The sequence below is a fragment of the Macrosteles quadrilineatus genome, unplaced genomic scaffold (assembly GCF_028750875.1).
Source record: "Macrosteles quadrilineatus isolate MER2022 unplaced genomic scaffold, UCM_ALF_1.0 Scaffold_2__2_contigs__length_208266976, whole genome shotgun sequence".
Classification (NCBI taxonomy): Eukaryota; Metazoa; Arthropoda; class Insecta; order Hemiptera; family Cicadellidae; genus Macrosteles; species Macrosteles quadrilineatus.
The window spans coordinates 142,977,304-143,002,464 of record NW_026542595.1 but is presented as its reverse complement, the minus strand read 5'-3'; the positions used below and the strand labels follow the sequence as shown (position 1 = coordinate 143,002,464).

The window sequence follows — 25,161 nt, the reverse complement described above, 5'->3', positions numbered from 1 at the left end:
ATGTGCTGTGTTATAAGATGCAACAGTCTACAGTTAGTTGTGTTTTGGTTTGGCTTGGTTAAAAGTCGGCGTATCGGGTATAATTTCAAAATTTCCACCAGTAAACTGTGGGTGACTCAATTTAATAATTACATGTGTGCAGTTTAATTCTCAAACTGGTTTTAGCTTTAACAAGAGGGTGTTATTTATAGTTTAGGTTTTGCCCAAAAGTCGATGTATACCTTCCAAAAAGGGAATTAAATTTATGTTTTTTCGTGGTGTTTACGAGTGTTATGTTTTATCACAACAATTGATTTTGTTGTATTTTAATTGCCTTTAAACAATTGTATTATTGTACACAACTGGTAAGGGTTTTTACGTACTTGGTTTGACCTGACCTGTTTACTCACTAAAGTTATTTGCCATTTTTTTTTGTAATAATTTAAGAGTCCCACATCACCTAAATCATGAATTTTGACATTAAAAGGTGCTTATGTTAAAGGCATTTGTAAACAATAATCTACGAAAAAATTATCGGCCGAAATAAATAGGTAGGCCTACCCTAATCCAGAATATTGATATTTACTTATTTAGTTTCCTATCTATGATTGATATTCTTAATTTGCCTATTGGTATTTTTATAGTTGATAAAAAATAAGTTGATCATCCTCAATTTCAAACAAAAACTAAACCATACGTCATAAATTATAGTATTATATAAAAATGCATTTCATATAGTATGTATCTGCAGAGAAAATTTCTCTCGGCTAGAGTGGCACCACTGGCATCTATGACGCCGCCATAACCAAATGTCTCTATGTCTCATATGCAGTGTCTCGCGCATCAACATCGAAACACAACACATGGACCCTGACATATCCAACACAGACTTTCCAGACTACACTGACATGGACCCTGACGTATCCAACACAGACTTTCCAGACTACACGGACATGGACCATGACATATCCAACACAGACTTTCCAGACATGGACGAGACTCTCCCTGAATGTATCAAGGTAAATGTTATTGCATTTTATGTAACAGGCTAAAATAATAAGAACATTTTATTTTAAATACCCTTTTTGTAATTTTAATAGGTCATATTACCTTTATATTTTCCACAGTATAAAATTCAAGTTTCGGTATTTTTGTTTTCGGTCAAAAAGTACAAGAGAGCTATTTACATCATGTAGTGTTTATTGCAGAAGTGGTGTTTTCAAATATCCGTAAATGTACGGAAATCCGTAAATACTTTTATATACCCGGATAGAACAACTGGTTCACTGGTAGTTTTGTGATAAGTCTGCTATAGTTGAGATTCATAGGGAATAGCTTAATGTGAGCATACATTGTTTGATTTTCATATCATATCTTCGTTCAACATGTAAAATAAGATATTTTTGTGATTCTTAATCGTAGGCAGTTTGTTTCTGTAGTTTTGCTATTGATCCTTATTATTTAAAGATATTCAACATTAGTTTTAGTTAAACATTGACTGTGTGCCTGAGTGACACCGATTTTTCAGAGCAGAACCACTTGGAACCCTGTCTTCCCGCGCAGTGCCCTGCTTTAAACATACGTTCGTATTAGTACCCTTTGAATTTGATAGCTGAAAATGTAATGCCAAATTATAGAAAAAATGTGTTTTTGAGTAGATGGATATTGTTGTTGGCATGAACTTAGAACGGAGTATAAAGATGGATCTAAAGAGTGACTGATTTAGCTTTTTCATGGACCAAAACAACTACCATGCTAGAGGTGCTTTCCAATTCAAATTTAAATTGTTCCATGCATTATTGGCTTCTTACGATATGTTTCAATTGGTGCACGAAAAAGCACTTCTCTAAAAGCATAGCCTAACATTCTTTCACCATCAAGAATGGGTCTCTATGGGAATGCTCCTAATGGTATTACAATGAAAAGTACCACTACAAAAGAGTTTCTACTAACATTATTTCTCTTATCATGAATTAGTTTCTATAGCAGTGCTTCGAAATAATGGGGCCGTTCAAATACTGCAGCATTATTCCGAAAAGTACTACTGTGCCTGGCACTCTGGCAGTGTAATTTTTAAAACACATAGGCTAAAAACGCCATTCGTTCAGATTTTATGAAATGCGGCATGATTGTGTGGATAGGGTGAGGTTCATAATGTCCAAATTTCACAAACTCCAACGTCTAAAATATTAAATAAACAGTGTGTTTCATAACCTCCAAATTTCATAAACTCCAAAACTATAACTTTCAAATAATCACCGATTCACAATGTCCAAATTTCACAAACTCCAACGTTTAAATATCAAATAAACAGAGCGGTTCATAACCTCCAAGTTTCATAAGCTCCAAATCTGGATAAACTTGAGTGAGTTCTCAAACCAAAAGGATTGGGCCATGGGAACGTGGTATTATAAAGTTTAATTTTTTAAAAGTGATTTTAATTTATTACATAAAAATGTTCAGTTTTCATGGAAAATATTACGGTGAAAATTCCATTTTATATTTTAAAAATCTTATGTTTTTCTTATGGAGAATAAGTTAACAATTTTAGTTTGTTTCCTATGGATATATTCTAATCAAATTTACAGTTTTTCGTCATACTGCAGCAAAAACCGTTTTCATACCATGCATTGCGGTTCTAAAGTAGCTCTCATAATTCATCCTCAAGAAAAATTAAAAAAATCTTTTTCCATTTTTTATTCAATCTCCGTTTAAATTCCCAATCAAGAAATTTAGGTCATTAAAAGACTATATGAAACCCAGCAGACGTACAGGCAGAGTTCGTCTATGTCTGCTGATTCCACAAGACCAATTAATTATAACTAGCTACAAAGTTATAAGTTTATTGTTTTCGTTTTGCTAGTTTTTGTAAGAACAATTTTATGCACATCAAACAATGGTAGCAATCGTACACCTTCTAAATTAACCCTTCCAGGGCTATGGACGGATACATCCGTCAATCTTTGTTTACTTTCCGGGCTGAAAACGGATAGCCTATATCCGTCCCACGTCCAAAAAACGAATTGATATAATAGGGTAATAAACATCACACTGCATTATAAATGGGTTATTTTGTTTTTGTGGTTGGCAATAATAATTGCCGCAGCTGTTTCGGCTATTTTGCACCATAGAGTGTGCGTAAGTAAATATTGCTGTCACTTCACACATGGTTATTAGTGAGTGATGTTTACATTTTGTGTTTTTACTTAATTTTTATGTTATTGAGTTAAAGTTACTATTTGACACTTTCAATAGAGGATTTAAGCCCATCAAAAGCTACAAGCTCATCAATGAAGTTATCTTCACCATCTGATAAGTGATGAGATCGATCAACAGCTTCTCTTAGCTTGCATCAGTATGTCCATAGGGTGAATGTGGGTAATTGTGAACTGGGGGAATTGTGAACTAGGGCTGTAATTTCTTAGTGTATTGTTGATTTGAGTAGTAATCAATGTTTTATGTTTATTTGGTTTGTTTTCTATACAGGATAAAAATTCTAGAAAGTTAAGAGCCGCTTAACATTTTTTTTTAGGTTGAATAAAAAAAGGTGCGTTTTTCGTTGACAAACAAGTTGCGTCGACCTTAACGGATATTTTTTTTGTGAAAAAAGTAAAAGTCAGATTGAAATGAAAACCAGTCATTATGTAAGAATTTCAAATGTATAATGCATTACTGTATATATACTCATACCCTTCATGTAAGCAATTTTCTTTTTATTTTATCAAATTCACAATTACCCTCAATATTTCACTATGTGGTAATTGTGAACCTAATCTTGGGGCAATTAACGATGTTCACTTTTACCCCGCCTGTAAAAGAAACACAGATTACTAACAAGTTTCCAGGTTGTGTTCCAGTTTTTGAGATGTAGGCGGACAGGACAGTTAGTAGGCACATCTGTTAGTGATTGATTTCTAAATAGGCTAGTTTTTAAGGTTTTTCAAGATAAAAACCATTTTTAGTACAACTAATATTTTGTATAGCCTAAAAGGAAAGAGCTTATTATTTTATCTAACCAAGGTAAGTTAGTTTTTTTTTCCAATGGTTGATTGTTATTAGGCTACAGTAGGATTTCAATAATTTTAAGAAACAAATTTGTGCTCTTTCGTTGATTAAAGTGAGATTATTTTGTAATTTCCTTTAAATTTTTACTGTATCAAATAACTACTCTATATTATTTTCTGTTGTATAAGAATACTATTTTACCCATTAAATACATTAATTTTAATTATTCTGACCATTTTTTACTATTTTTACATCTACCTAAATTTTCTAACTATTTCAAAGTACCACGGAAAAATCTCATTTGCACGCTTATTTTTTGTCACATGCCATTGAAAGTGGGTAATTTGTGAACAGCTTGAATTAGGCTTTAATCACAATTCCTCTCCTATGCTGTAGTATGTAACTTAATATTTTTCTCAACTGAGTTCACATTTACCCCAAAATTGTAGGCAATTGTGAATGCCGAATAACTCCCTAACTAAATAGGGTATGAAATATTAAGCCCAAAATATGTATAATTCTATAACACTGACCACATTTTTAAAATTGCTTAAAATTTTTTTGTAAATTGCGTTTATCTGAAAAATTCGTCATTGGCGTTCACAATTACCTACGTTGACCCTATTACGTTTCATTTCATAGAGATGTCACACATGCTGCCACTGCGTAGTAACAAACAATAGCAGGGGGAGGTAGGCCTACACTACGAGTACGCGGCAGTAGCCCACGCCCGCGAGCCGCATGTGTGCGCCAGACTGACAGGGCAGCATGATAAACGATAAACACGACACAGCCGTATAATAAAATGGTCGTTTTTGACTTTAATGTGTTCTGAAATCTTTTTATACTCAATCAAAGTATTTAAAATCACATTTTTGCAGTTCTCAAAATTAATTGCTTAACATTTTTATTTTTAGATTAAAACATCCTTTAAATTATTAATCTTCCTAAATTTTTCCGGCTCATAAAATTTTCCACCCTAGAAGCTGCCCTAGTCCATCCATTCGGAAATATCGCTTATTAACTATCCAATAATTGATTTACATTTTTTATTAGATCTTATCGATAATGGGATTTTACTGTATTTCATTTTATTTCAACACAATACAATTTATTCAAACCCCTTCAACTTATTTACTAATTATTCTCTAAAATGTTAAATACCAATCTGCACTAGCAGAATCATTAGATCTCTTCTATATTGTATTAAAAAAAAACCTAACTTTATCAAGCCATTAGTTCTGAAACTGCAATCTACACTCTCAAAATCAATAATCAAACTAATTATTTATTACTTTTCAAATTTATAATTAACATGAATACATATTAATATATCAACAACCTTTGTATCGTCCATAAAATCTATACTACAATGCTTCGTCAGAAACTGTAAGTGAATTAATAACTTGATATGGTAAGATCCTCATTTTCTTAAGACGAAGTTCCTTTTTATGCTGAAGGTACATGGACAGAACCCACCTTACTGCAAGAAAAGACAGCCCTCCAAATAAAACCCTTTGAAGGTTCGATTCTACAAAAGGGAATACAAAATTACCAATCACTCTTGCAACAACAGGGTGTAAAGTGGCAGTGATCACATTATTCGTCGAAAATTGTACCTTTTTTATTCTGTAGCGAACAGGAATCTCTTCTGGGAAAATCCATTTTAACACGGGTAGTCTACCCAGGTTTTGCAACCTTCTCAACAATAATGTCTCCCACGGAAGGTTGATCACTAAAAGTGACAATGTTGTCGAATGCATACTCAGCATTGGCTGGAAATGAGTCGATTCATACAGAGCGTTCAGAGTTGCATCCAAGCCATACACTTGAGATTGCGCGTAGACTCCAAAGGTACAAACGACTGCTTCCACAACTCCATAACCGAAGATCCAGAAGGCGTAATACTTATAGATGTGGTACGCGTTTTTGTTGATTAAATCCATTGTATACACCAGCAGGCTTCTCTCTGGTGAAAGTCTCAGCGGCGTCCTACACTGAGAGCAGAACGCTGGCGTAAACGGTTGTTTCGCCTCCTGTTTTTAACCCACCGGACGATGCAGGATTGATGAACCCAATTGAGACTCCCGGAACACTTACAAGGAGACACCCAACGTTCGTCCTCCCCATCTTCTCCGAAGCATATGTAGCACAGACGCCCTTCATCACTCATTTTTAGTTCACTTGTTAATTTGTTCTTTTGAACTAATTTTAATGTTCTAATCTTTTATCACTAAGCAACATTTTAAACCAATTTTTGTAATTTTGAGAACATAATATCTTATCTTATCTTAATATAATATTATAAATGTGAAAGTTTGTGTATTGGTTTGTTTGTTTGTTTATTTATTTGTTTGTTTGTTTTTTTTGAAGTTCAATCACGCATTAACTACTGGATTGATTGGGCTGAAATTTGGCATGATGATAGCTCACATTCCCGATTAATATATTGGCATATTCTTATCTCAAAAATCCTTTCGGGCTCCGCCCCAGTGGCTCTGTAGTTCCCTATGTTAACCTTATGAGTATTCATATTTAAAGGGAATTAAAAGAATTTAGTCGGCTGTTTCAACTAAAAAAGTTGGTTCTATGATATACAAAAGCATTAAAAAGTTATAAGATTTACCAACAGGGTGCAGCACAGCTAATTTGAACTAAGCAGCAACAAAAAACGGTGATACGCAATGAGAACTGTCAAAATAGGATTGTTTACAAAACCGTGGCAAGACGTTCAAGTCACATATCACACTACAACACATACATGTGTAAATTTAAGATAGCAATAACTCATTGCTTTACTGCTGTAATTAGATTTCAGAAATAGGTAGTGGATCTGTTGGTAGCCCTACACAGGGTGCTTCGTAACTCTCTAAGACTAGGGATGGACGAGACCTTGATTTTAAGTTTGAGACGGGATCGAGACGAAATTCTTTTTTATCATCATAGTTCAAGACTTGATAATAGATCTCATTAGAATCAGGAACTATTGTAGGCTAATTCGTTAATTTCAAGGGAAAAATTTGTTTCGGATTCCATTATAAACTGTAGGTCCCTTAGTTGACATTGGCTGTATGGGCTGTTAATTAACAGCTGTGTCTAAGGAACATGTCGGCCTTAGTCACTAACAAGACCACAAGATCGCGCCACTCATCCTACACTCATCCTTCACTCATATTTGGGTTAAAATACGCACTTAGTGGCGTCCCCATCTTAAATAATTGATTAATGGAAAGACCGATTGATTAATTTGTTTGCGAAGTTTTACAATTTGGTTAATAAATAACAATAGGCCTAAAGCACTATTAAAACAACAACTAAAGTACAACAATAACTAATTATTAAAGAAGAGTGTACAAAATAACAAAAGTTTACCGGAACCAACCTAAATAGGCTAGTTATGAAAATCTTCAATAAGAATAAAATAAAAATAAAATAGGATAAGACATGTTTAATGTAAAACTCTTGCATGCTCACCACAACTAACTGTAGCCTATCTCAACAAAAAAGTAAGAGACAAATTTGTAAAAATAAAAGTTAAAGTTAAATTTGAAGATGTTATTGAGATGCTTAATAAAAGTATATCTGAGGGGGGTTTTTTCTTGGCAGTGAAAATAATAGTAGGGATGCGATGGATATGATGAACCTGAAGAACAGTCTTTACGTAGTGGAAGTCTTGGCGAGGAATGGGATTGAGGACATGGGAGCGGAACTGAGTGGTTTAGATTTACTTCAGAATGATAGATACATTTTTATGGATGAAAAATAAAACAAGGGAAGGAATAGCCTAAGGTTGGCCTATCCGTCAGCCGCCCACAAGAATACTCAAGATGATTGGCAGTGTTCATATTTTGTGATTATCACTGAGTGTGGCAGACTGATATATCCGTCCACCTTAAGTTTTTTGTGGGCCAAAGACGGACATATCCGTCAAATCAAATTTTATTTTCTTCATAAATTTTGTACAAAAATTAGTTCAGCCCTAAGGAAAATCTTTTTATGATCTATGAATTATTTCAGGTGAAATAAGTACAAAACACAACCACTTTAGTTTTTAATTTTTGGCAAAAAATAATTAAGCTCCAGCCTTTCATTTAATTTAGCCCTGGAAGGGTTAACAAAATTTCTTCAGTAAAACAAAACAGTAATTTTCTCAATAATCCAGAATGGTGTTTAAATTGCCTTCAAAGCTAATTTGACTTTTAATGAGGAAAAATTTAAGTTTAAAGTTCTTAATGAATATCTACATATCTAAACATTACGTCCAGAGTGCGCGCCGATTCAGATTCAGATTCAGATTTTCAGCGGCAGGAATGGCACTTGCAATTGAATGGAAGTGTCCATAGTGGCCGCCGGTTTCCGAGCCGGCGCGCAGGCACCTGCTTACCGGAATGAATTCTCCATTCTGGTTTCAGATTCCGATTCAGATTTTGCTCGTACGCATGCTATTTGATTAAATAAATGTTGTGTTTATAGTAAAATATTTAATTTTTTCATCCTTACTTTTAGGGTTACCACTAAACACTCTACAGAAAAATTGTTTTGTTTGTGTAGGTAACAAAAGTTTCTTACAACACGATGTCCAAATTTAATAATAAGTTTCGGTGGTTTCGGGCTCCATTCAACGCAATATAGAAAGAAGCTCTATCAATTCTAGCTATGGGAAAAGATATATATAATATCATGAACACAATTTTTTACTGGCTGTAACTTCACAACAGTTTCAGGCGTTATAATTTTACAACTTAATTCCTCATCAGACAATTTCATAACAACAACTGACTTGCTTCTTTGCTAACCGAGTCAGTACCGGCGGCGTATTTTCTGCTTCCACTGTGGCCACCAACAAAGTATCTGACTCAGATTAACCACGCGTCGAAAATCTGAATCTGATTCTGAATCTGAATCTGCGTGCACTCTGGACGTACCGAAATAAAGAAACTCGAATGGAAAAATTGAAATTTTATTTTATTAATCGTCCCTTACTTTTAGGAACATTTTAGGGTACCATATAGGGTAGTGACCATCTAGTTAATAATAGTATGTGTTCTAGCCAAGGACTGAATTCTACTTGAAAGTTTTGATCATCATCATGGCTGTGATATTTGTGATGAATTTGGTCGTTTACACGAAATGTTTTAGAGGTAATAAAACTGTTTAACCCTATTTTGAAGCTTAATTCTTTGAGTTTTTGATTGTTTATTGATTTACATGACTTAAAGACATTGAGGTGATGTTTTTCTCGATATTAGACAACATGACATTTTTTTAGACAAAATACCCACTAATATTACTAAAGTGATCTAATTAACTTGAAATTCAACGATTGATGAACAAAGGATTCAGGGTAACGTAGCTGTACAATTCTCGACTACGATTTTTTTCTTAAATATTTTCAGTACTAACAATGTATTATTACAACATGAATATAGTTGCAATATGTACACTATTACAATATTCGAATTAGTTTTCAAGGAATATTTTGCAAGGGTTCTTCAACAATAACAGCTGTTGCTGTTGTTCTATCCCAAACATATGAAGTTTGGCGGAATTGTTATTAATATAAATAATTCAATTACACTTGTACAATACATTGAATACAATATAAGCCCAATGAATTCCCACTGATAAATCATAGTTTTTCCATTCAAAACTAAAATCAAATTTAGTGAATTTTGTACGGTGAAATGTACACACCCAAAAACATGCTATATTGTTTTATTACCAATGTTGTTGATGTCGTTTCGTTTCCACAGATCTGATGACATCATTGTACAATTTCTTCAACAACAGAATCATCGCCCTGTTTGCTTCGGTTGCAAGGCCTTCCGGGGACATCCGATCTCCGGCTATTCAAGATTTCTCGTGGACGTACAAAAACAACAGCGTCGACAACAACAACAACAACAACAAAGGCCGTATCGCAACCGTCAACAACAACAACTCACAGCCCTTATCCTTCTGCTGTTTCGTTAGCGGCGCGCACCCGGAGTCTTCAGCAGCTCCCAAGAAGAAAATCAAGCCAAGGAAGAATCTGCAAACCCCTAAGACCTCAGTTAAGAATATCAAAGCAACGAATGATCTGGATGAAGTTATTGTAGACACTTCAAAGAAAGATGAAAAAGTGAATGCTGAAAAGATAAACAACAGCAAACACGATTTGGGAAGCCGTAACAATGCTCTTGACGAAAAGATTATCATTGTGAAGAAGAAATTGGTAACAGTACCTGAAGACAGTGTGGTGGATCTGCATAACGTAGATGAAAGTAGGTAAATTGAATTTTACTCGTATTAATTGAAAATAAATTTGTCCTGCTTATGCCAATACTGACGAAAAAATAGGTACCATTAAATTGGTCTGACAAAGTTTGTTGTTTTTAGATTGTTGAAGCGACATGACAAAAACAATTAAGCGTAGATTTAGTTGTTGGTTTTTGACTGGTGTAAAGTTTTGTGATAAGACGTTTTTTATACTCAGTGAATGGATGTTTTTTGTGTGTCATATTTTATGCAAGCAATATCAAAGTTGCATTTCTTAATTTTATTATATTTTGTGGGTGGATATCTTGTTCTTAAACTACATACAAACTAAACATTTTATAAAGTTTACTGCTATTACGACTCTTTAAAGTACGAAAATGGAATGTTTCACCTGTACAGAATTTGATGTGTCACATGTAAATCCATTCTAGTATAAAGGTTCGGGGAATGAGCTGGTCTAGTGGTTTAGCACAGGACTTCGGAGACCGATGTCGCAAGTTCAAATCCCACCAATCACCATTGGATATTATTTATGTAATAATGACGCGACCCTCTAGGACTATCCTGAAGTAATGTGTAAAAGTGTGTTATCTGTAAAACAGTCCCGGGCTAGAATATTTTCTCCTAGGATGTGAAGGTGGGACATAACAAATATTAAGGTACAAAGCCATATGATTATTTTATCTACCTATTGGTTTTGGTTTAGCTTATCATCAATTGAAAACATCACATATTTAAAAGTTTTTTTTAAACACAGATAACACAAGTCATTATAAAAAATGTAAATAAATTAATACTGTAAATAGGTATTAATTGCTAACATTGTTTTTAAGCAAAAAATACATTTAAATGTTGGATTTCAAAAATTGTGTTATGTTCTAGAGCCGGCATTTATCTACGCCATCAATCCATCTAATAAATATCAAAAGCCCACGAAGGACCAAAGAGAGGGGGGCCAGGAGATCTTCATATAAAGAGTTTAGCAAGACACCGAGAAAAGCACCCATAACGAATTCAAAACCATTTTAGTCTTTGTATCTTAACGCAAAAGGTTGGGGTGGCTCTTAATGTCTATAATATCATTTTTATATAAATTTAATAAATATAACTGAGCATGGAATTGTTTTGTTTCAGTTTACCACGATATAGTTTAAAAATATTTCGAATAACATATGTTACATTTTTTATTGTGTTAAATGGATACACTGATTCCTTCGATGGACAAAATCTTTTAACAGTGGTTTTTACTATAAATTCATATTTTTTCGTTTCAATCCACATATTGTTAAGGTATAATTTGTATTTGTCACAAAGAGAAATATAAAAAAAATTATAAGTGGCTTTCAGTTATTGGTGACGTGATTTTGTATCCCGTACTCTCACAACATTACTCAACATGTGCCAATGTAGTAAAGAATAAATAAAATAATAAATTACCTGATCCAAATGAAATTTGCATCATTGGAATACAAATTTACATTGCTTTCTGAAGAGTAGAGTTTGACCGGTCATTATAGAAACGTAAACAATGGCAATCGCATGAACACAAAATTAAATCGTAAAAAACTTAAAAGTACATATTTTAAACATACCAAAAATGGCTTTAAATTATGTTTCAGTTAGTGTATTTGTTCTTTCAGTACATTGGTGTTTTGTACTCTCTTGCGTATGAATGACAAGGTTAAACGTTGAAATCTTACTAATAATACATTACAATAAACCCCTTTACAGTATAGCCTATATTATCAACGCTTTATTCCACGTATAATCTATACACTATTTCATATTATATTTGTGTAAATTTAATAAGTATGGAATAAGAAATTATGAAACAACATCATCTAACGCAAAAGATTATAAAGAATTGTATTATCCTTCCGAATTTAAATTGCTTTTAAGCTACTGTGTTGTTGCTGTAAGAATGCATTTTTAGGGCAATGTTAAAAGAGGTGAGAAACATGGGGCAACCCTAAGCACTTACGAAAATAATCAAATCCTTCATATAGTTGGTGAAATAAATAAATAGCATAATTATGCAGTAAATAAGTGGACATTTACAAGGCATATAAAAAAGAGAATATTTTTGTGCATAAGGGAGAATCTTTAGAGTTTCAACGTGATTCCATTATTTTACAAAGTAGAGTTAAAAAAAATAAGAAACGATTTAGTCCTACATTCCACATTTGGTTGTTCATTCAATGATTAAAATATTTCTTATCCTGTACGTCATCGGAGTTATTATTAGTATGTTAAATATTATAGACAGACAAGATAAAAGACTATTAGGACTTCACAAAAGATGTGTATTTATTTGACTGTTTACAAAAATCATAATAATCAATAAACATTTGTTAGTTAAACTGTATATGAAATAAGGCAGGCATAGATTAGACATAGATTATTTATTACATTCTCTCCCCCCCAAGAACTGCGACCTTGGTAAGAGTTAGTTTCTTTTTCCATTTCATTAGTTTTTTCTTTGGAGCAATAGTAATTTTTGGCCGAGGCTTGCGAAGGCTAACTTTGGCACTCACCAGTTCTTTAGTGATTTTCACTTTGAGCATACTTTTTTTCTTTGTTGTTTGATTTCTTTGAATATTTCAGAATACTTCTTATTCCTCTGGTTATCACTGCTGGGCTTAAAGTACTTGCCGTGGTACTGTGAGATGTCAAAGGTCTCGTCACTGACTAGGCTGACTGAATCGTCCACTAGTGACATTCTCCTCACAGACTCGTCTCTGGATATTTTCTTAGGTGACAAGTTGGGATTGTCCTCCACGCTGTCTCTTAGTACCTCCGCCATCTGCTCTTCAAGACACGATTGTGGCATCGTAGGTTCCTGTGAGCGACTACAGTTGTGTTTAAACAAGGCCATCAGACATGGGAACTTGCAGCCACACTGAGCACACTTGTTTGTTTGATTGTCATCGTTATTCTTGTGCTCCTTCCAGCACACACGTTTCTTCTTGTGTCTGTAGAAGGAGGTATTGTCAAACTGCACATCACATCCACCACAAATTATCAACTCTGAATCGTTCTCCGTTTTCTTCATTTCCCATAGAGGTTTGGCTTTAAGTTTTTTGTCTTCTGTTTTCACATTCTTCCTTTTGCCAGTTACCGCAAAGATCTTGTTCTTGATTTTGACACTGGATTCCAGCATGGCTTCCTTCAAGACTTCAAGTACTTTGGAATTTTCTATCAGCTCATCCGTTTTCTCTCCAACCACTCGGACTGTCTGGACACTGGTGAGAATGTCAGAATGTTTCTCAGAGTCTTGAATCATATTCTTAGCTTCCAGGGGTTGGCATTCCTTCTCTAACGCTTTTTCTTTTATTGGATCCCTGTTTAAATGTGCTGTTTTGATTTTCATATCTTTGTTTCGAGTCCTTTCCTCTTGGGAGATGTTTTCTGCACCGTAGTTGTCAATCTCAAATGATTCCTCTGCTGTTTTGTACAATTTATCATATTTAAAACATGTCAGAGCAAAGTTGTCATCGATACGTCCTCCACTGTATCCTGGACATTTTCCATGCAACGACCAGCCTAAGTAACTCCAGGATAAAACTGGCGAGTTAGGAGGCCCTTCCACAACTTTCCTTGTCAATATTAGGTTGCAATTATCTTGACCAATCAAGATGGTAGGTTTGGCATGAGATGTTGGTAGAGGTTGGTCGATTGAATTTAAATGAGACCATGTCTCACGAAGCTTTACTGAATCGATCGACTGTTGGGGTAAATCTAAGGGAAATTGAGTTCTTACATTAGTCAATGTGAAAACTTCGTCTTCATAGAGCCCTTTTATTTTAAGTTCAACTCGTCTGGACGTTGGGTCAAAATGTTTAGTTGCATTTGACCAACAAGTGGTAAGGGGTTCAATGCTACCACTGACGCCTAATTTATTGGCTGTAGTTGAATCTAGTAGAGATATAGTTGAACCGTCATCTAAAAGTGCATATGTGTCGATCTGACAGCTTGGACCATATAATGTCACTGGACATACTCTTAGTAAAACACGGTTATTTACCGAGTGATTGCTTATAAATTCTTCTTTTGATTTACCTTCCTGCCTGAAAGTGTTCTGTACTCTGTCCCAGCTGATCTCTTGGGCATTTTTAGTCTGCTTTTGGATTAATTTAAATCACTTTTGAGAAACAGTTTTAGAATAGAAGAGAAGTTGAGTTAAAGTTGAGGCAATGAAGTTGATGTGACAGCGACACTGCCCTGCACTCTAGTGGCTTCTGTGGTGACTATTTACTTCGCTCTTTTGCTCTTGGTCAGAACTATTTTAAGGTTATGCACCTAAACCTGAAAGTTAAGGTTATCCAACCTTAACTATTTTAAGGTTGTATGCTTTACTTTTATGTAACGGTTTGCTATCTTTTTTAATTAATTATTAGTTGAATAATACATTTTATAGTTGAAATTAGTATACACAATTAGTTACTGCAGTCAAATCACAAACTTCTTTCACAAAAACTCATACTACAATATTGTGTTGAATAAATTCAGTAATAACCTAATTAAAACCGATCATGGCAAAGTTCAACTCAAGTTCTGCGGAAGTTCTAGGTAGTAAGAACTTAATTGTATTCTCGTCAATATCGTGTATTACGAGACACCTCAGAATCGCCCAAATCAAGCATTGCAAGTTTCTAAACTCCTTATTACAGTATGAGCTCTTAAAATATTATAGACAGACAAGACAAAAATGATAGACTTGACCAAAGATGTCTATTTATTTTGGCTGTTTACAAAATTCATAATAATTATTAAAACATATGTTAGTTAAATTGTATATGAAAGAAGGCAGGCATAGATTAGACATAGATTATTACATTCTCTCCCCCCCAAGAACCAACCATTCAAAAATTAGTTTCTTTTTCCTTTTCATTAGTTTTTTCTTTGGAGCAATAGTAATTTTTGGCCGAGGCTTGCGAAGCCTAACTTTGGCACTCACCAGTTCTTTAGTTATTTTCACTTTGAGCATACGTTTTCTTCTTTGATGTTTGATTTCTTTGAATATTTCAGAATACTTCTTATTCCTCTGGTTATCACTGCTGGACTTGTTGTGGTACTGTGAGATGTCAAAGCTCTCGTCACTGACTAGGCTGACTGAATCGTCCACTAGTGACATTCTCCTCACAGACTCGTCTCTGGATATTTCCATAGGTGACAAGTTGGGACTGTCCTCCACGCTGTCTCTTAGCACCTCCGCTATCTGCTCTTCAAGACACCATTGTGGCATCGTAGGTTCCTGTGAGCGACTACAGTTGTGTTTAAACAAGGCCATCAGACATGGGAACTTGCAGCCACACTGAGCACACTTGTTTGTTTGATTGTCATCGTTATTCTTGTGCTCCTTCCAGCACACACGTTTCTTCTTGTGTCTGTAGAAGGAGGTATTGTCAAACTGCACATCACATCCACCACAAATTATCAACTCTGAATCGTTCTCCGTTTTCTTCATTTCCCATAGAGGTTTGGCTTTAAGTTTTTTGTCTTCTGTTTTCACATTCTTCCTTTTGCCAGTTACCGCAAAGATCTTTTTCTTGATTTTGACACTGGATTCCAGCATGGCTTCCTTCAAGACTTCAAGTACTTTGGAATTTTCTATCAGCTCATCGTCAACTAGACCTATCTCATTTTCTTTATCAGGCTCTTCCGTTTTCTCTCCAACCACTCGGACTGTCTGGACACTGGTGAGAATGTCAGAATGTTTCTCAGAGTCTTGAATCATATCCTTAGCCTCCAGGGGTTGGCATTCCTTCTCTAACGCTTTTACTTTTATTGGATCCCTGTCTAAATGTGCTGTTTTGATTTTCATATCTTTGTTTCGAGTCCTTTCTTCTTGTGAGATATTTTCTGCACCGTATTTGTCAATCTCAAAGGATTCCTTTGCTGTTTTGTACAATTTATCATATTAAAAACATGTCAGAGCAAAGTTGTCATCGATACGTCCTTCACTGTATTCTGGACATTTTCCATGCAACGACCAGCCTAAGTAACTCCAGGATAAAACTGGCGAGTTAGGAGGCCCTTCCACAACTTTCCTTGTCAATATTAGGTTGCAATTATCTTGACCAATCAAGATGGTAGGTTTGGCATGAGATGTTGGTAGAGGTTGGTCGATTGAATTTAAATGAGACCATGTCTCACGAAGCTTTACTGAATCGATCGACTGTTGAGGTAAATCTAAGGGAAATTGAGTTCTTACATTAGTCAATGTGAAAACTTCGTCTTCGTAGAGCCCTTTTATTTTAAGTTCAAATGCTCAAAATATGTATATTTCACCCAATTCATCGCAGTTAGATGAATTAACGTAAGCCTTTGAAAGTAACCGTCGATTTCGACGGGTTTCCCCTAGTTTAAAAACATACGAACATAATGTTAGCAAGTTGCATGTTAATTGTACCAATGTGACACAATTCTTGTGACAGAGGTATTTAACTATGAATTTTTGGTACTTTATTAGTACATGGATGTTTTAAAATCCGTCCGATTTCAATATTTTGTTAAAACAGGTGATATTAGTTTTAAAGTCATTAACTCTGTAAATGTAAGCTGTCAAAAGAACTTTAAAGGTGTGATACCTTAGAAATATTTTCCTCTCTAAGCGTTTCATGGAAAGCTCTGCTTTTGGATTAATTTAAATCACTTTTGAGAAACAGTTTTAGAATAGAAGAGAAGTTGAGTTAAAGTTGAGGCAATGAAGTTGATGTGACAGCGACACTGCCCTGCACTCTAGTGGCTTCTGTGGTGACTATTTACTTCGCTCTTTTGCTCTTGGTCAGAACTATTTTAAGGTTATGCACCTAAACCTGAAAGTTAAGGTTATCCAACCTTAACTATTTTAAGGTTGTATGCTTTACTTTTATGTAACGGTTTGCTATCTTTTTTAATTAATTATTAGTTGAATAATACATTTTATAGTTGAAATTAGTATACACAATTAGTTACTGCAGTCAAATCACAAACTTCTTTCACAAAAACTCATACTACAATATTGTGTCGAATAAATTCAGTAATAACCTAATTAAAACCGATCATGGCAAAGTTCAACTCAAGTTCTGCGGAAGTTCTAGGTAGTAAGAACTTAATTGTATTCTCGTCAATATCGTGTATTACGAGACACCTCAGAATCGCCCAAATCAAGCATTGCAAGTTTCTAAACTCCTTATTGAATGAACGAAGTGAATTCTCATACTGGTGTAAAATGCATCTCATGTAAATCCAAAAACTCGAGAATGACTACGTATATGAAGTTGATGTTTTGCACAAAGGTTCTTTATCATATTATCTTGGTTAAGTTCGTTATTGGAGATTATTTGTTCAGTAATAATTATAAAATCCTAAAAAAACCATTTTAATTTTCCCCCATAAGAATAACATTAGGAGCTACCTTCTTCTTCTTTTTTTTTGTTTACATTTTACGACCAACAACTTTGTTGTGAATTCTAGAGACCAAAGAGACCGAAGTGAATTCTATTATTTCTTTCATCCATGGAGTAGACAGTGTAGGTATATTATATTAGCCAATGGTTTTATATGCATAATAAATCTTTAAATTATAATTATTAAAAAAATATTCATCTGAGGAAATAAATATGGGATTTAAAAATATCCACTCAAATGTATTATAATCGATAACAATATTTTAGGTATTTACATGTTTTAACTTTTTACATGTGTTTATGTTGTTTGTTTAGTAGGCTTGAATTAAGACCTTAGTCCTTGGGCCGAACTTCATCACTTGGGTGGCATGATGGATTTCTAAAAATAAGTGGTGTTAACATTGTCTTAAGCTTTTTATATTATTAATTTTCAATATTATTGTTATAGCATACTATTAAATGCCTAATGCCAATCAGATTTTTCTTAAAGAGACATTTTTTCTAACCATAACATAGTGTCTTTTTTCTTATCGTCGTCACGTCGTCGTCGTCGGTTCGGTTGTTCCACGGTTGTTCGGTTGTGTTTTCTTTTGTTTGTTTTGTTTTCTCTGTTGGTTCTTGGCTAGGTGTTGTAATTAATATAAAATAGTGGAAGATTTTTGGGGTACAGTTTCTTAACTGGGCTACGCTATTATTGATTGAAACTACCTATCGATTCGATTAGTAAACCTTCTTGCGATTTTGTTCACCCATGTCAATGGAAAACACTAGATCTAGGCTGGCATGGCCATTGATTGGTTAGACTAAGCAAGGAAGTAACTTTAATTAATCACTGTGTCTGGTTAGGCCTATGTGTTTAAAATATCAATCGTCATTGTTGAGATATGATCTTTCAAGTGTTATTTTGAAACTAGGCCTATATAACTTAACGTTATCCGGCAGGGCCTAGGCCTAATTATAAGCTAGCCTAAGTAAACTTAGATACACTAACAAATTAGGCCTAAAAGTTATCAAGTGTAACTGACAGAGTGTTCCCTATCAAGTTAGAGCCTGCAATCAAAGGTAATAGCCTACCTTGGCCTTTTCTACAGTGATATTTAATTTAAGTTAAAAGGACCTAGGCCTAAGTTAATAGATACCCTAAATTTCTTATAAACTTAAACTTGGAGAAGTAAGCCTATCTGTGGCCTTAAGCCTGGTTTTTCTAGGCGCGGAGTGTGGAAAAGCGATTAGCAACGCTTAATAATTACCTAACAACGATGCACTTCTAGGTAAACAGTTAAGTTAACATTAACTTAAACTTAAATGACTGTAAGAGGCCTACCTAAGGCAAGAGGAGTCTATATATAAGGTTACATTTCTTTACCTTGATCGCCAAGTGATCCATGTACCGTAAGTCCAAAAACAGGATTATGCATGTTTCGACATCGTCACAACACGACAAGCGTCATTGTAAAATCGTACAAAAACTTTCTAAACCATATGGTCACAGTCTTTCCGACACACACAATAAACACATTAGGTACCGGTAGGCCTACCAAAATACACTTAAAAGTAACTTAGGCCTACTGACTTAACTACTTAATTTGTGGTAAGGCGACAGATCTGTGGAAGCCTCAGCTTGCGAGCAGATCTGTCGTATTACCACAAATTAGTTAATAACTTAGGCCTACTTTTAAATGTATTTTTGTTGCTCGGCAGTCGAGCCTCGGCATGCGAGCTTAGTTAGAAGCCTACTTTTAAATGTATTTTTGTACCGGTAATGTGATTTTTGTGTGTGTCGGAAAGACTGTGACGTGACCATATGGTTTAGAAAGTTTTTGTACGATTTGACAATGACACTTTGACGTCGAAATGCGCGTGATCCTACCTATTTTTGGACTAACATGGATCACTTGGCGATCAAGGTAATGTTTCTAAATGTTAACATCAGTGATTCAGAAAACAACATACAACATGAAGAGGAGTCTATGTATTGCACTCCGTTTCTGTGCCTAACTTAGGAAACTCCGGCTTATCAGTTTGCAGTAGCCTAAAGTTTCCATAATTACTGTTCTAAAGCCTAAGTTAGGCTTGAAGCATTCATAGCTCAATCAGAATCTATAAATTGATTCATGTGACAGATTGTTCTAAAAGTCAGGGTTAATATGCATTTTAGGGTTTGCACGCGATTTTTGAATTTTTTTTTTTTCATTCTACTCGAAATTTAACGCTGATTCCGAAAATGACGTTCTTTTTCCGCGGAAAACGACCATAACGCGGAAAAACGACCGAAACGACCAAAATTTTTTTTTATCAAAACACGTCATGTGGGTACTCAAATTAACCGGAATGTTAAGCAGATCACGAATATGCAAGAATTTTTCGGATCCGACGTCAAATAAGCGAGATTTTCACGAAAATGTGATACTACCAGCAATAACTTCTACTCACTAGGGGGCAGGTGGGAATTCGGGGTTTTGGGTGGGGGAGACATCTAACGTGGTTCATCATCAGAAAGTTAGGTGGGGAAAGGGTAATTTAATGTGTAATGGGTAATTTAACGGGAAATAATGGGTAATTAGTCGGGAGGATTACGGTATGGGAAATTTGTTTGGCAGTACCAACCTATTCATTGGTTGTTGTAGCACTGTCATGTTGCTTGTTAGGTTAGGTTAGGTTAGGATAGGTTTGGTTAGGTTAGGTTTGGTTAGGTTAGGTTTGGTTAGGTTAGGTTAGGTTAGGACAGGTTAAGTTAGGTTAAGTTAGGTTTGGTTAGGTTAGGTTTGGTTAGGTTAGGTTAGGTTAGGTTAGGTTAGGTTAGGATAGGTTTGGTTAGGTTAGGTTAGGTTAGGATAGGTTAAGTTAGGTTAGGTTAGGTTAGGTTAGATTAGGATAGGTTAAGTTAGGTTAGGTTTGGTTAGGTTAGGTTAGGTTAGGTTAGGATAGGTTAAGTTAGGTTTGGTTAGGTTAGGTTAGGTTACTTTATGCTTAGTATCATCCCTTTTACCTCAAGTAGAGAAAATACCTTTAGTACTTTGGCGGGTAGAGCTCTGCAGCTGCTCTGAAGAAGGCGTGGACTCTGTCCTTTTCAGGGTATGCTTTCTTAAAGAGAAACTCCGCCAAATACCCGTCAAAGTGTTCGGTTTTTACGCCGTACTTTGGAATCCTTGCTCTTGCTTCTCTCCAACCACGCTCAACTGAATTTGTGTGGGCGCCAGTAGTCGGGTCAACAAAGTTTCTCGAGTGATTGACCGTGAGGTGGTGGAAGTGGTACTGCGAGAGGGTAGCATACGCTCGCCAGCTGTCAGTGACTATTGTCGTTCCGGGTAAAACCCACCGTCGAATTAGCCTGATCAAGGTGCGGGCAGTTCTGTCTTTAACAGGCACCAAAAAACACTTGTTTGATCCCCGCTGCTGGCCTCCTAAAACCCACTGCCCTTTAAGGATACGTCCTCTATTGTATTTTCTTTTACCAAAAAGTGCCTCATCAATTTCTACCACGCAACCCGGGCCACCCAACTGAGTACTTATTCTCGAGACGTGGTACACGTACACTTCTCTCACAAAACTATACCAATCTACAACAGTGTGGTGTTGGACTCCTAAGTTTCTGACCAAAAATGGTTGTCTAGGCGGATCGAAAAATAAAAAGTGTACAATCAATTGGAAAAATGATAATGGTTTTAAATGTGTCTTAGCAAAAAAACTTCCAACTCTGGCGGACCCCTTCCAGCCGCAAGGGGCTTTCTTTTGCTTTCTTAAGGAAACTCTTGTCTGGCAATAAAAACTAAAATTTTGATCAATGTTTTTGCACTTTGGACACTGAATAGCTTCTTTAATTAATTCATGATCAAAAAAAAAAACGAGCTATATCACTATGCTGGAAACCCCAAAAGTCAAAATACTTCCACTCACAACCCGCACAAATTTCGTTCATTAAAAAAAGAAAAGATTTTAGACTTTAAAAACTGACCAAGACACAATTAATTTCATTCAGGAAATTAAACTGTTTAATTAAAACATAAACAATTATAATAAAACAATGATCAGCTGATCAGCTGGTATTTTAACACAGACAAAAGTTGGAGAAAAAATCCAAAATACCGTCGCAGATTTTCGTGAAAATCTCGCTTATTTGACGTCGGATCCGAAAAATTCTTGCATATTCGTGATCTGCTTAACATTCCGGTTAATTTGAGTACCCACATGACGTGTTTTGATAAAAAAAAAATTTGGTCGTTTTGGTCGTTTTTCCGCGTTATGGTCGTTTTCCGCGGAAAAAGAACGTCATTTTCGGAATCAGCGTTAAATTTCGAGTAGAATGAAAAAAAATTCAAAAATCGCATGCAAACCCTAAAATGCATATTTACCCCTGCAATATTTTGTCAAATTAATAATATATCGATTATGGTTCGGTTCGATGAATTTTAATAACTTAACTTAACTTAAACCACAGAAAATATACTACTATAACCCAGAATGCCAACCGCATGGTAAAAAGCGTTAAGTACTTTGAGAGAGCTTTGCCTGTCAGTTCGTAGGCAGCGCCACCAGCGTTGCAATGCACTCAGCATAGCAACGCTGGTGGCGCTGCCTACGAATTGACAGGCAAAGCTCTCTCAAAGTACTTGACGCTTTTTACCATGCGGTTGGCATTCTGGGTTATAGTAGTAGGCTATATTTTCTGTGCTTAAACTTACTTAGGCCTACTTAGGTCTAACCTATAACAATAACAAGCAAAAATGATCCAATTTTGATGAAATTTGGTGTAAACGTGTCAACCTAAATTTATTCTAATGGGTTCGCAAACCAGCACGATCAGATTATGGGAACTATGGGGTTTTTATACTTAAGGTAAAAATAAGTTTTTCCCCTATTTAACCTTACAAACACAAAATTTTAAAACTTCTTTCAAAAACTATTTTGTTGAGCTTAAAAAAACAAATAGGCTACGGTAATTTCTTAATGAAGCGTTATTATTCGCCTAATGGTTACCGTGCACGGAGAAAATTCCAAAAAATTGTAAATTTAAATTTTCTATATTATTCTTACGGAGAATAAACAATCAGGCAAATGGAAATTCGCTTAGTCTGCAGGTTTGCTGCGGGGGAGGTAGGTATTATTTTAAATTTGAGCGACTAAAAACGGAAGAAATTAAAAATTGTCTAACTGTATGCGGTAATTGACTTAAGTTAGCCTATATTAATAAGGTTTAAGTTGGATTATGATAGTTATTGTTTATTTTGTTTTTAACTTTCATAAAATAAATTTTGATTTTGGTTGAGTTTAAAATCAATACCTAATAACTCAATTCCTCTTTAAACAACAAAAATATATTGTAGAAACAATAGCTTTATCGAACCGAACCAAAATCGATATAGGCCTAGGCCCTCTGTATTGATATTTAAATCGATAATATATTGCAGGTTCTCTGCGGAACTGTTCTCCTAGGCATACAAGTAGTTTTGAAATTGTTTTGAATTAGCTTAAGTATCATCACCAATAAGTACATAATAAGCTTGATTCTAATATTACCTACACCGAGTTAGGCCTAGGCTTATACTAATGGTTGACAGAGTGAGAAAATAAGCCATGAGTCAAGTGGGCAATTTTTAGCTTGGCTTTACCCAAATAAGCAACTCCAATGCAGTGTTTTTTTTTTTTATAATAGCCTATTGTTAACATAATGAAGTTAACACGTTCGCTACTGCAATAGTACGAAATTTTCCATTCACATGGACCAGCGACGCACATATGCGACGGCCGGTTACCACCCATAGACTGCCGTCGCATATTTGCGACGGCTAGTCACAATAAAATAGACTGCCGACGCATATTTGCGTCGGGGTTCTAATGTTATTAAAACGCTTATATCTTTGTAGTGGTCTATTTGAAGGCACTGAATTCCCTGCAGTGGTCTACAGAGATGTCTGACGTACAACTGCGTCGCTTGGTCTGTGGATATTATGATTGGTGATGTCATATAATAGTTGGAAAAACTGGTCTTTACTTTTCTGCATCACTGTATGTACGTATGCAGTATGTATGCTGCAACATCCTATGTAGCTTTTATATTTGTTCAGTTATAAACTGTTCTTGAATAATCTGTTTATTTTTTTACTTACTTTCACCTTAAAACACAAAAAATGAACTGTTGCATATATGCGACGTTTAGTCTATTTCAAGAATAACTATGATAATTTTCACTATTGTCTTCGCTGTAGACCGAGCGTCGCAAATATGCGACATTACAAAAGGTTATAAAAAATACAAAAAAACAAGAATAATTTATTTACAAACAAGATTGTAGCGTATTACAATGTAAATGATCACTGGTTTACAGGTTTTCGCCCATGGTCTGTGTGTACTGTTATCCAAGTAACAGCCGGTCTATGTGTAAGATTCAAATGTATACCTCAGTCTGTGGCAATGACCGCGGCGTCGCATATATGCGACGCTCAGTAGCGAACGTGTTAAGTCTATGATATTGCGTACGCCAAGGCCATCTTAAATTGTAGAATTTAAATGGTAGGACCTAGATGTTAAATTAATTATGCTTCTAACATAATATGCCTTAGGTAGGCTAAGCAACAATTTAAAAATATTTCATACTTGTTGTCCACAACAACAACTTCCTAACTTCCTTAACTTGTGACCTTTCCTAGGCCACAGGTCACACATTTAAGGCCTAACTAAGGTAAAAGAAATTCCCAACTTAAGTTACCGTTAGGCCTATATTAAGCAATTAAGGAATAAAATATCTTGGCAATTTACCTTTACATAGCATAGTGGTTGTGGTGGGTATTTAACGCATGGGATAATAGGATACTATTACTAAAGTAAAGTGTCACCTATTAAGTTAGGCCTACCATTACCTAAGCTAATACTTATTACTAATAGCATAGTACCATAGATAATACCGGTACAGTAGTAGTAGGGCTTTCTTAGATATACCCGTAATAACAACAGAAAATTGATATAACGTTGAATGAAATATTTGAATCAATATTTATATCGAACAAACATTTCATGCGATAATATATTCTAGGTACTCTGTGAGACACTCAGTGGTTTCATGCTTACAGCAAGCATCATAAAATAATTGTCTATAGTGCTTTGTTAATCTGATTTTTTTTAAATCTTAGCCTGATCCGTTAAAACTCAAAAGAGTGAAATAAGTCTGATTATGTTTTTCTAGTGACACGTTCGCTACCGATTCCGTTTTGAAATTAAAGAATAACGAGTACAGATACACATGAAAAATATTTATTTTTACAAAATCTACAACTCTTACACTATTTTTCTAGATAACTCCCGCAATATTTGAGACATTTGTCATAGCGTGGTACAAGTTTGAGTACCGTATACCCTCCTCGTAGAATGTTGCCGCCTGTGTAGTCAACCATGAGGTAACACGTTCTTTCAGCTCTTTATTTATTTTATTTTATTTTACATTTCAACGGAACACTCCATTTTTACAGTTTTGAACAAAATATGAATTAATTCAAGACAATGATGAACATGCGTTATGTATGAAACAAAATAA

General features: G+C 35.0%; 1 protein-coding gene across 1 annotated transcript; it reads left to right on the top strand.

Moving 5' to 3' along the window:
- The first annotated feature begins 829 nt into the window (after positions 1-829).
- On the top strand, positions 830-11,339 carry LOC128987329 (uncharacterized). Its single transcript, XM_054408116.1, has 4 exons — positions 830-998; positions 9,035-9,125; positions 9,738-10,247; positions 11,125-11,339. The coding sequence occupies exons 1-4, from the start codon at positions 843-845 to the stop codon at positions 11,214-11,216; spliced, it is 849 nt and encodes a 282-aa protein (XP_054264091.1). The 5' UTR covers positions 830-842; the 3' UTR covers positions 11,217-11,339.
- The last annotated feature ends 13,822 nt before the right edge of the window (positions 11,340-25,161 follow it).